Here is a 12483-nt window from a genome sequence, read left to right on the forward strand (position 1 = left end):
GTGACATGATCAGGTGTGCGTGTATAGGAGGAGTGACATGATCAGGTATGCGTGTATAGGACAATCCCCTGGCTGTGGTATGACTGATAAGATGGAGGTAAGGAGGGACTATTTTAAAGGAGTCCAGCAGTAAAATAGTGTCAAGAAATACGAAGAGAACGGGCAGACTCCTCTTCTCTGAGGATAGGAGGAGGTCCTATCAGAGATAGGAGGGCCTCTGCAATGGACTGGATGAAGGGTGATGGCTGTGAGAAGGTCGGCTCCCGGATACCATTCAGCAAACACAAGTGGAGGATCAGGTTTGAGGACACAAATCACAAGTTCATTTTTGTATTTGTGGAGACTGACGGTGTTTGAGCTATCCTGAGGGACCATTGTGTAGTGACTGAATAGATAGGGCTGGTGGGGATTGCCAAGCTAGGTGTGAGGTGAAGGTCCGATGCGCAGAGAGTTGGGGGTGGAGGGGAGCCTGCGGTGACCCGGGAGTGGCCGGAGAAAGGGAAGGCAGATGTGCAGGGTTCAGGAAGCCCAGGCAAGAGCCAGTGGCACCGCCAGCAAACACTGCCTGGAGGCCATACCTGCATCAGGCGCTTGGAGCAGCCTGTGTCCCTGTGATAGTGAAGTACAGTCGGTGCTGCAGTGTGAGGGGCCAGGTGAAGTGAACTGAGTTAAAGGGCCACCTTCATACAAACTGGGCTTCTGGCAGGTAGAGACCCAGGCTGTGAGGAGAGTGAGGCCTATCCCGCAATCCCGCACACTTTGTGAGAGGATTCCTGCTGTCATCTTCTTCACATAAATTAGATAAGTTGTCATTACAAAACTTATATTTGAAAATAAATCGCCAGGAAAAACACAAATTAATGCAATACTACATAATTTTAATATATAAAAATAGTTGAAGTTACTCTGGATTTCAAATTCTTAACTTTTACATCTGTTTCCAAAGCAGGCAGCTTGATGTGACTGCTCGTGGAGTTTATGCCCCAGAGGATGTGTACAGGTTCCTGCCGACCAGTGTGGGGGAATCACGGACACTGAAAGTCAATCTGCGAAATAATTCTTTTATTACACACTCAGTAAGTTGGAAATATTACTATGGGTTTTGGAAAAATAAATGCATTCAACTTGGATAACAAACATTTTCCTGATGATTCTAACAAACATTTTCCTGATGATTCTATAGACTATATATAAGTTGTAGTAATGAGGTAATTTTTAAAAATGCAATATAAGGCCAGGTGCAGTGACTCACACCTGTAATTCAGGACTTTGGGAGGCCAAGGCAGGGGGATTGTTTGAGCCCAGGAGTTTGAGACCAACCTGGGCAATATAGTAAGACTCCATCTCTACCAAAAAAAAAATTAACAGGGCATGGTGGCACGTACCTGTAGTCCCAGCTACTTGGGTGGGGGCTGGATGAGAGGATCGCTTTAGCCTGGGAGGGTGAGGCTGCAGTGAGCCATGATTGTGCCACTGCACTTCAGCCAGGGTGACAGAGCAAGACCCTGCTCCCATCCCCCCAGAATTCCTTAATATTGTATTTGAAAATAAACCCACTGGAAGTTTGTAACCCTTTACTTGAAAACCAAAAATTTGTTTTTATATTTTAATTTTTAACTTTTTCTTCTGTACTATTATACACACATATTTCTGGACAGCCTTTACTTTAGTTAAAACTAGATTAAATTCATGTTAAAATTTTCTTAAATATGCTTTCATTGCCTTAGCATTTGTTGTCCTACCTAATTTTGTGGCAACACCTAAATTTACGAAATGTATCTGTAATAAATCATGGTATGTTTATATATGCTAGAAGATCTAATTTTCATAACTTTATAAAGTGTTTTCTGTTAAATTCCAGCTGAAGTTTTTGAGTCCCAGAGAGCCGTTCTATGTCAAACATTCCAAGTACTCTCTGAGGTAAGTTTATCGCAGATTGCAGTGTTCTCATCAGCGATGCAGGACTTTTGTTTCTTGGGAGTTGGGGCTTGTGAGGTCTCCTCTGCTGCAGGTCCTCCAGATTCCTCACCAGCACCGAACAGTGTTAATCAAATGAGTCTTCGCAAGCAGAAGCAGAGAGAAGGAGCCTGCAGGGGACAGCTCCTGACTGTCCGTGTGCACTTAGCAGTGCCGCAGGGCGCAGCATTTGGGTTGGTGTGACCCCTCCCACCCAGGATTTGCAGCCACGTAAATCTTAGAGCTGTAATCATCTTAAGATTGACTTTTAGAGTAATTCCTGTTTCAAATGTTATTTTCACTGGTATGCTGAGAGTCAAGGACTTAGATTTTCATTAATTGGGACAAAAACCTTTCCAGGTTGATTGGGAAAACTTTTATTGTGGTGTTTTTCAGTTGTCATTCTTCAGACACCGCTTACTATTCTTAATCAGGGCCTCATTTTCTTATCATCCTTGCTAATTTTCTTTTCTATATGATGCACATTTAGGTTGAACTCTCGAACTGGGTTGTCATTGTTATTTAGAACTTAATAGTAGGGTTCTGTTGGACTTAATGCTGAAGAATAATTTTAATTTCATCTTTGAATCCTTAAGTCCTTTAATTATTGTAAAGTCTCTCATTTTAGCATCAGGAGACTATTCCAGAAACATGTTCTATTCTGTGAAAATTTGGACCACTCTGCAAACATTCTAGGCCTGCCATTTATTCACTTACTAAGACCAGTGGTGCTGTACAATTGAAGCTTACTCACAGCCCTGGATACTGGAAAGATGGCTTGATTGAAGACTGTTCCTTCTACCTTACTCTTTGTTTTTATTCTTTTATCTCTCACACCACCTCTTCCTTCTATGGACTATAAAATATTTTAATATGCTTGAGGGCTAAACCCTTCCTTTCGCTTCCAGGAGACTGACCTAAAGGCACAAACTATAGATTTTAGTTCTGAAAATTCAACAATGAATACATCTAAAAATTATCATAAACTTGATAAACTCTTTGGCCTCAATTTCCTTATTTGTAAAATGGGGATGCCAATGCTAGCTACTGACAGCACAGAACTGTGAGGAATATAAGAGATGTGGTAATAATGCCCAGACATAGCAAGTGTCAGTGTCAGTATCTTCATCATCATCATCATGATCATCATCAAATCTCCCCTATAGGTGACCTTGGCTGGCAGGATGCATCAACACTCACTCTACAGATTTTGATAGAACATCATTTTATTATCAGTGTGTCTTCATTTAATCCCTATGACAACTACATAGAAGAGAAAGGCCCAAGTTTCAAAATCAGCCAAATCCAAGTTTTCCAACTTCTGTTCTCCAAGTTCTCCTCTCATAGTAGTCTGTGGATCTCTCCAGTTATTGTCAGGTGCCCCAGTTGATTTGAGACTAGTGAGTGATGCTCTAGTGTGTGTAATAATAGGTTGGAACTACTAACATACATGGTAACACGACTGCAGAGGCAATTAGTTTATTCAGAAAAGGATCATTTAAATTTCTAATTGTAACTATTTTTAGTAACTGAATACAAATAGATACTGAATAATTTATCCTGAACACTATTATTATCTAAACTCAAATTTTATCGTAACTGCATTATTCATTCTGCTTCCTCAGATTGGTTCACATCCCACATCTTCACCAGCAAAATGTTTTGCAGGGTATGTTTTTAAACATGCAGTGGATCAATGGAATACTTCTGTAAAAACTGGCATACATCTGTCACAAATTGGAAGGACTTTAGATTTGCATTTCAAGGAGCTCTTCTTACCTTAAAAAATATTTTTTTAGGCTGGGTGCAGTTGCTCACACCTGTAATCCCAGCACTTTGGGAGGCCGAGGCAGGCGGATCACGTGAGGTCAGGAGTTTGGACCAGCCTGGCCAACATAATGAAACCCCATCTCCACTAAAACTACAAAAATTAGCCACACATGGTGGGAGGCACCTGTAATCCCAACTACTTGGGAGGCTGAGGTGGGAGAATCTCTTGAACCTGGGAGGCAGTTGTTGTAGTGAGCTGAGATCACGCCACTGTACTCCAGCCTGGGCAACAAGAGTGAAACTCTGTCTCCAAAATAAATAAATAAATAAATGAATAAATAAATAAATAAATAAATAAATAAATAAAATATTTTTCAAAGCTTCTAAACAAAGTTTCATTTAAAAAATTATCTTGAATAGTACCAACTTTAAAAAAAGAATATTTACTTATACCCCATTCTCGTCTGTAGTTTTGATAAAGCATCATTATTTAAAATAACTTGTTAAATTGCAGCTTTATGTCACTGTTCTCCATTTTATGGCTAGGTATGAGGCAGTCAAAACTTTCCTGCAGTTAAACATTCATTTTCCAACTTCCATTATTGAATACGTCGTCATTTCAAATTCTTTTTTGATGTTGTATTCTTTGCTTAATTTGCCTTCACAGATTTTTTTTTAAAGAATTGCTTTTCTGCCAGAATTTGTGGGCCAATTCAGATTTGACTCTTTGCAGAGAAAGAACCTAAACCTATTTCATCACAATAGTGCTACAGATGGCGGAGTCTATTTCTGACAGGGAGTGTAGGGACAAGACCAGCCGAGTGGGAATCAGACAAGGGGATTTTTGAAAGATGCCTAGAACATTTTTAATGAGAAGCTCAAATTTATAAATGAGATGACATTTTGCTTAGCTTCAACTTGTTTTCTATAAACCACTTTTGAGATACGAAATGTGTTCCTTGCTGGTCATGTAAAAGTAGACGTTTTTGTGGACGTGAACTTGTAGACTTGCCGTTCCAGTGCTTGAAATTAAGAGTTACAAATTACAGCGCTGCATTCCTGTGGAGCCTGTGTCATGTTAATGGCATCAGAAGGAACTTAGAAACATGAGAAACTATTTTTAAATTAAGCAAAATTTGGACAGTTCAATTAAGTTAGCATTTAAAATAGTATCGCAAGGTACATAGTTTGTACTCTGAACATATTTAAATCTTTTTAAACTTTGATGCTTTGAAGATAAATTTGAATGAAATAATTTTATACTTTATTAGTGGCAGACACTGAAGTTACTCTGATTATGGTGAGTTTCCAGAAAATCTTCATCGGTACTATCACTATGGGACTACAGGGTAAATGCATAATAGTATCGATTTCAGCAATAGCTTTAATAGCAGCAGCTCATTGTAAATTTGGTAAAGTATGAGTAAGAAAATCATGTGTATGAAGTACTAATTCTGTGATCTGTTTAACCAAATGAACTTAACTCTGGGTTACAGGAAACTTTTAAAGTAAATTTTAGGCAAAGAATTTTTGCCTAGCCGGAAACACCGGCTCCTTTATAACAGAGAATGACCTGTGTTGACCTTGGAGAAGCAGCAGGACAGTAGAGGCAGATGCCGCAGGAACCCCAGTGACAGTTGTTACCACAGAACTGAAGTCATAGGCACTTACGGCATTGTGTGCTGTTGTATTTGTCCCAAACACGAGACACTGTGACTTCAGACAAAGGCTTACAAAACATAATTGCCAGAGGAGAGCAACAGTTAGCTTGCTTTGGCAGTGGAACAAAATCTGTGTTCTTAAAGCCCTGAGAAGCAATTCCCAGCCTTTAGTTAATCACAGTTTTCATTTGTTAGATCACCCTGTGCTCTATGACACCATTAACTACACATTTCCAAAGTAATAATCGGAATATAGTCATCTGTAGGGTACAGGAGATAATTACTTACAAAGAAGCACTTTTTCCAAGGCCCCCGGGAGCCGTGGGGCTGCTCTCCATAAGCTCCGGCACTAGCCCAGGAACGTGGCTGTTCCTTACAGGCTGCCAACTGATTCTAGCTGAAGGAGGCAGAAGAGTTCCCCCAAGAAGGTGCAGGGGTTTTGCCCAGTGCGGAGGTCGGTAAACACCAATGTATGATAGATTATAAGTGAGGTAATAGGGAAAAGGAAACATTGCTAACAGGTTTTTTTGTAAGGGTTCTTTTTTGAGGGTTCTAAATGATGATCTCTTTCTTATATCTTTTTTAAAAGATTTGTTTATGTTTCTACTTAGTCCCAAAAAGCATCTTTCTCTTAACCTATTGTTTCATGCACATCTAATCCCAGCTGAGGTGTGGTACCTAATAGGTTTCACCTCAACTGTGCCCTCATGTCCTTGCACAGTGCAGGGTGCACAATCCTGGCAGACCTTGCCTGTCATTTGAGAGAGAAGGACAGTTCCTAGAAAAGTGACAAGCCAAGGAACAGAGTTATCATTGAGCTGCAGTGACTTCGCACCCATATGTGGGAACAAATTTTATTACCTTTTTCAGTTTCTTTGATAATGGTGTTACCTTGTATGTGCTAGTGTACTGGCTTTTTTTTTTCTGTAGAAAGTGTTCCTTTAAAAAAATGTTTTGGGCCGGGCATGGTGGCTCACGCCTGTGATCCCAACATTTTGGGAGGCCAAGACGGGTGGCTCATCTGAGGTCAGGAGTTCAAGATCAGCTTGGCCAACATGTGAAACCCTGCCACTACTGAAAATACAAAAAGTAGGCCAGATGCGGTGGCTCACGCCTGTAATCCCAGCACTTTGGGAGGTCGAGGAGGGCAGATCATGAGGTCAAGAGATCAAGACCATCCTGGCCAACATGGTGAAACCCTATCTCTATTAAAAATACAAAAATTAGCTGGGCGTGGTGGCGGGCGCCTGTAGTCCCAGCTACTCAGGAAGCTGAGGCAGAAGAATTGCTTGAACCCGGGAGGCAGAGGTTGCAGTGAGCCGAGATCGTGCCACTGCACTCCAGCCTGGTGACAGAGCGAGGCTCCATCTCAAAAAAAAAAAAAAAGTTACCGGGCCTGGTGACATATGCCTGTAGTCCCAGCTACTCGGAAGGTTGAGTCGGGAGGTTGAGTCAGGAGATTGGCTTGAACCCGGGAAACAGGTTGCAGTGAGCTGAGATTGCGCCCCTGCACTCCAGCTTGGGCGACAGAGCGAGAATCCATCTGAACAAAAAAATGTTTTGAAAGAAAAGAAGTGTAGTTGCTAGAATTTGTAGGTTCCACTAAGCCCTTTCCATGTAGATAGGGCCTGCAGGGAGTTGGGGGCTGAGTGTGCACAGCCTGAGGCCTCTCTGCTCTCTCGATGTGTTTCTTCTCTGCGTGCCTTTGCAGATAAATCCATCATAGCTAGAGAGAGGATCTGAACTAGACCTCCCCACTGGATTCAGAGGAGTTTCCTGCTACCTTTTCCCGTGTGTGTGTGTGTGTGTGTGTGTGTAGATTAAATTAGTTTTTAATAATAGTACTACAGAGTACTTTTTAAAGTATATCCATCTTGCTGGGAGTGTTCTATAGCTGTATTAAATGTTGTGGTTCTTTCTAAATTGCATTCCAGTTTATTCAGTGTATCTGTAAATCTAAAGCAGATGATATATTTTAATCACAATAGACTTAAATTTTCAGTTTGATATAGAACAGTTCTATATTCTGTTAATAATGAGTTCTTCCAGAGATTTGTTTTGGGATATTTTATTATTTTTAGTAATTCATAAGTTATAATGCCTCTTAAATAGGCAAATGATACTATATATATCCAAGTATTGACCACCAACATGAAACAGAAAATTGTAGCTAATGCCATGGGCCAGGTTAGATTTTTTTTAAAAGGTACGTTATCTTTGACATGGTAAAACAAGCGTAATGCGTTTGGGAAAAATAACCCAGCCTTTAAATAAAAATATAGAGAGATATACATACACACCTTTGCGCTATATAGATATATTTAAGAACATACGTTATCTGTATTATCAGTTATATCCAGGAAAAGGCTTTGAAATACTGAAGCTGTTTTCTAAACCTTGTGCCCGGTGTACTCTTGTGCACCCAAGAGCCGACACTGCTGGGTTTTTCAGGACAGATGTTGGAAACCGAAGCGTCCATCACTTCTGGTCGCCAGGCTTTAAAACACACAGCTCTGAGACAAGACTAAGGGGTGAAGTACCTTCCCCTGAGCTCGGAACGTCCCCTTAAAAACGGCTCAGCCTTGAGGTTGATGACATCACATGGGCTGTGTGTAATACGTGTGTAGCCTCATTCACACTGTGAATAGCTTGTTAAATTGCATATTTTGAGGTGTATTTTGAAGCTCTTAGGACATAGTTTTAGGGACAAAAACAAACCCCCCAGAATACTATTTTTAACCATAGGGCACTCATTACCTGCCTCTATATACTGTAATCTGAAAGTAAAGTTTCTAGAATATTTTTGATGAAAGTTTTGAGCCAGGCATGGCGGCTCACGCCTGTAATCCTAGCATTTTGGGAGACGAAGGCGGGCGGATCACTTTAGGCCAGGAGTTTGAGATCAGCCTGGCCGACATGGTGAAACCCCGCCTCTACTAAAAGCACAAACGTTAGCTGGGCGCGGTGGCGGGCGCCTGTAATCCCAGCTACTTAGGAGGCTGAGGCAGGAGAATTGCTTGAACCCGGGAGGCTGAAGTGGGGTGCCATTGCACTCCAGCCTGGGTGTCAGGAGTGAAACTCCGTCTCAAAAAAAAAAAAAAGTTTCATATGAATTTTAGAGCAAAACCTGCACAGCCCATTAGGGTTGGGACAAGTTGTTTTAATCTTTCCAGTACAATGTGCTGTCTGGACTGAGTAAAACGGGCAATTAGGGTGTTCCCGAACCCTTTCTTAGGTAGATAGCTTTTGCAGGCAGAATATAAAGCTGTATATATGATAGTTTAGACGTCTTATTTTCGTTTTTATATATTAATAGTTACTGGATAGCCAGGAATATATATGTGTGTAATACTGTTTTAATCCAATTTTAGATTTTTCTCTCCTTTGTGTCATTTTCTCGTTAAATAATAGCATCAAAGAAACTATAAATACATGTAAGCTGAATGTGGCTTGACTGAGCTCTTTCGTCAACTCCCGAGCCAGGCGCTGTGCTGCTGTGCTGCCTGGGACAGGGTTGCGGGGACTGTCACGACATGCCGCTGTCATGTGCCTTTCTCTTTCCAGAGCCCAGCATTACATCAACATGCCCGTGCAGTTCAAACCGAAGTCCGCAGGCAAATTTGAAGCTTTGCTTGTCATTCAAACAGATGAAGGCAAGAGTATTGCTATTCGACTAATTGGTGAAGCTCTTGGAAAAAATTAACTAGAATACATTTCTGTGTAAATTACATAAGTTGTATTTTGTTAACTTTATCTTTCTACACTACAATTATGCTTTTGTATATATATTTTGTATGATAAATTGGATATCTATAATTGTAGATTTTTTTTTTTTTACAAGCTAATACTGAAGACTTGACTGAAATATCATGTATCTAGCCTACAGTATTGTACTTAACTTTTACAGGTGAGAAGAGAGTTCTCTGTTTGCACTGATTATGATATTCTGAATAATTATGGAATATATTTTAATGTATATCCAGAAGTTTTTCAGTTAGCTTGTCTTTTTCTATGTCATACAGAAATTAAATATCACTTTATTCTGTTAATTATTTTCAAGCTTCTGTGTCTGTTCTGTGATATTTGTCCTCCATCACACAGTTTCCTTTCTCCTAAGAAATTCTTTCTTTGTTCCACTTTTAGCCAGTTGCCCAGAGTAGAAAGGACAATTTGCTTTTCAAGCAGCTGGTTATTTTACCGAGAGGGGAAGCCTTCGTAGTCTGTGCAAACACAGTGAAGAGGTTCCCACGTTGGTATCTTGAGTCTTTACATCTCCTCTGACCTCACATACTGTATGTAAAGCTAGACAGGACAACTGCTGCAGAAGCTGGTACAGATGGGGTAGGTTCCAGTGGGACACAGGGAGGGAAACAGCAGGCCCCGAGAGCTGTCTATGGTAGGCTTGAGGTCGAGGCGGTGACACGGTTTTTTGTTTTTGTCTTTTTTTTTTGAGGTGGAGTCTCGCTCTGTCGCCCAGGCTGGAGTGCAGTGGCGCAATCTCAGCTCACTGCAAGCTCCGCCTCCCAGGTTCATGCCATTCTCCTGCCTCAGCCTCCCGAGTAGCTGGGACTACAGGCACCCGCCACCACGCCCGGCTAATTTCTTGTATTTTTAGTAGAGACGGGGTTTCACCGTGTTAGCCAGGATGGTCTCGATCTCCTGACCTTGTGATCCACCCGTCCCGGCCTCCCAAAGTGCTGGGATTACAGGTGTGAGCCACTGCGCCCAGCCAGTGACATGGTTTTACCCAGGAGGAACGTAGTTATTAATTGCTCTTCTCACCATTATTAGAGAGTCTCCTGATGAAGCTTTCTGAGCCCCAGCTCATTGCCTTTGACTTTGAAGCAACAAAATCCCAGGTCTGTGTAGCTGCTCAGGGATGATCACAGTCTGATATTACGTGGAGTAGAAGGACCTCGGGGCTTGTGGAAAGCTGACCGAGAGACTTAAACCAATTACAGTTTAAGAGCGATGACTGTGAGCTTGGGAGAAAAACATCCCTTTTTCCTTTTCCCTTTTTCCACTTCACTTTTGCTGAGTAATTTTTGCTTAGAAATCAAATTTGTAAAAACATTTTTTTTCACAAGTTAAACAGGTGGTACTTTTACTGATACTGCTTGACTTCTAGATTTTGCGCATCAAATATGGGATGACCTCACGCTTGAATTTGTGCTTATTGAACAACATTCAGCCTTAAAAGTTTTAAAACCGTGCTATTGCGTTTTAAGACTGTTTGCCATGGTCTTCTAAGTGTTTGCCAAGGTCAGTTCATAGCAGTCATGATAGCTTCAATTCTGTGCAACTGTTACTTTGCCTTTCAATTTATCTCAGAAGGTCAAAAAACAGGGTTAAACGACAAAACTATAAAGGTGACTCTTATTTATTTATTTTAAGGGAGAGGTTAGCTCTGTCGCCCAGGCTGGAGTGCAGTGGCACAATCTCGGCTCACTATGACCTCCACCTGGAGTTCAAATGATTCTCCTGTCTCAGCCTCCCGAGTAGCTGGGATTACAGGTGCCCACCACTATGCCAGCTAATTTTTGTGTTTTTAGTAGAGACAGGGTTTCGCCATGTTGGCCAGGCTGCCTCAAACTCCTGACCTCAGGTAATCTGCCCGCCTCTGCCTCCCAAAGTGCTGGGATTACAGGCGTGAGCCACTGTGCCTGGCCAAAGGTGACTCTTCTTTAAAAGTGACTTTTAGGGATCTGCAGTTTGTCCTCTGCCTCTGTGATTTGGAAACATGATGCTTGGCGTTTGAAGAGCAGGTGAGTATGGACAAATGATTTGTGCAACCAGTCACCACTCCTAAAGCAAATGCAGACTACGCTGTCTTCAAGACAGCGGCCAGCGTGAGAGCAGTGCCCGGGCAAGGTCGTTGCAGAAGCTTGGCTTTAGCAAGCCTCCTATCTGAAATCTGTCTCCGTTCTTCCCTGTCCCTTCCCACACTAATGTCTTCAGTCTCCACCTCTCCTCTGAGCTCCGGACTCGTGAGTCCAGCCAGCTGCTTCCGTTTGGTTGTCATGTAGGCGGCTCAAACTTCTGATTCTCTTCCTGCCTCACGGGCTTCGCCTTGCTTTCCTCATTCTACCAGCCCATTTCCTGACCCTCAAGCCCTCACGTCTCTCCCTCTAAATTGTGCCTCTAACAAATCCTCATGCATCCGTGTCAGTGCTGGCCACAGCAGCCTCACTCAGTCCTCTCTGTGGCCACTGCAGTCATCTCCTCACCAGATCACCTGCTTGCTCTTAGCTCCAGATCCTTCTCTCCACAGAAGACAGGGTTATCTTTTGAAAGAGGTAAACCAGAGCCTAGGTTCCCTCCTATGTGAGGACAGTCACCTGCACATGGCATAAAGCCCAGATTCATCCCTGTGGTTTGGAGGTCCTCACCCCCGGCCACTGCCATCCCCCTGAGCTCCAGCTGAGTGGCCTCCCTGCTCTTCCAGCCAGCTAAGTGCTCATGTCTCAGGTTCTTCCCCAGGCTTTGGCGTGGCCAGCTCCGCTTCTCAGAGAGGCTCTCCTGCCCCATCCAAGGCAAGCTCCTCCTCCACGCATCGCACCGTCCATTGTGGGTGGCCTTCATGTCCGCTGCATGTGTTCCTACTTGTTTGCTCTCCCTCCTGTGGAATGTAAGGTCTGCGTGACAGGACACCTGGCCGACCCTGTGCGCCCGCATCCTCGGCACCTAGACAGCCTCGTGTGGCCTGCAGGAGTGTGACTGACCGCCCGGTGGCTCTGGTGCGTTTGCCACACTCTCCTGTTCTGAGAGGCTGCTCACCGCCCTGCTGCAGATGCCCAGCTGTTTCTCCCCACTCCCAGTAAACACTCCTCGAGAGAGCCTCCACCTTTGCCCCAAGATTTCTTACCGGTTTCTTACGCGTCTCCAGGACCTATTTCCTAGTAGTCACAGCTAAATGTTTACTGGTGCTTCAATGTGCCAAGCAGTGTCCTAAGTGCTCTGTGTCTGCTGTGGTACTTAATTCTCAACAGCTTCATGGAGAGTGGGATTTTTATGGCAGAGGGACCTGCGAGTGGAGAGGAGGGACACAGCCCTTCCTCCTACGGTGGTCTGTCCACAGTGGCATCTGTGGACAGAG

At 42.9% G+C, this 12483-nt stretch overlaps 1 protein-coding gene across 6 annotated transcripts in view; it reads left to right on the forward strand.

Moving 5' to 3' along the window:
* Positions 1-9441, forward strand: part of CEP192 (centrosomal protein 192) — a 142860-nt gene extending 133419 nt beyond the window's left edge. For 4 of the 6 annotated variants that reach the window (XM_023228357.1, XM_023228356.1, XM_023228353.1 and 1 more), the window contains 3 exons: positions 947-1076; positions 1862-1920; positions 8952-9441. In XM_023228357.1, the coding sequence (XP_023084125.1) occupies positions 947-1076; positions 1862-1920; positions 8952-9090 (328 nt within the window). In that variant the 3' untranslated portion in view covers positions 9091-9441. The remainder of the gene's footprint in view (positions 1-946; positions 1077-1861; positions 1921-8951) is intronic. The other 2 variants (XM_023228354.1, XM_023228355.1) reach the window with 1 other exon arrangement.
* The last annotated feature ends 3042 nt before the right edge of the window (positions 9442-12483 follow it).

This window comes from Piliocolobus tephrosceles, chromosome 18 (genome assembly GCF_002776525.5).
Source record: "Piliocolobus tephrosceles isolate RC106 chromosome 18, ASM277652v3, whole genome shotgun sequence".
Classification (NCBI taxonomy): Eukaryota; Metazoa; Chordata; class Mammalia; order Primates; family Cercopithecidae; genus Piliocolobus; species Piliocolobus tephrosceles.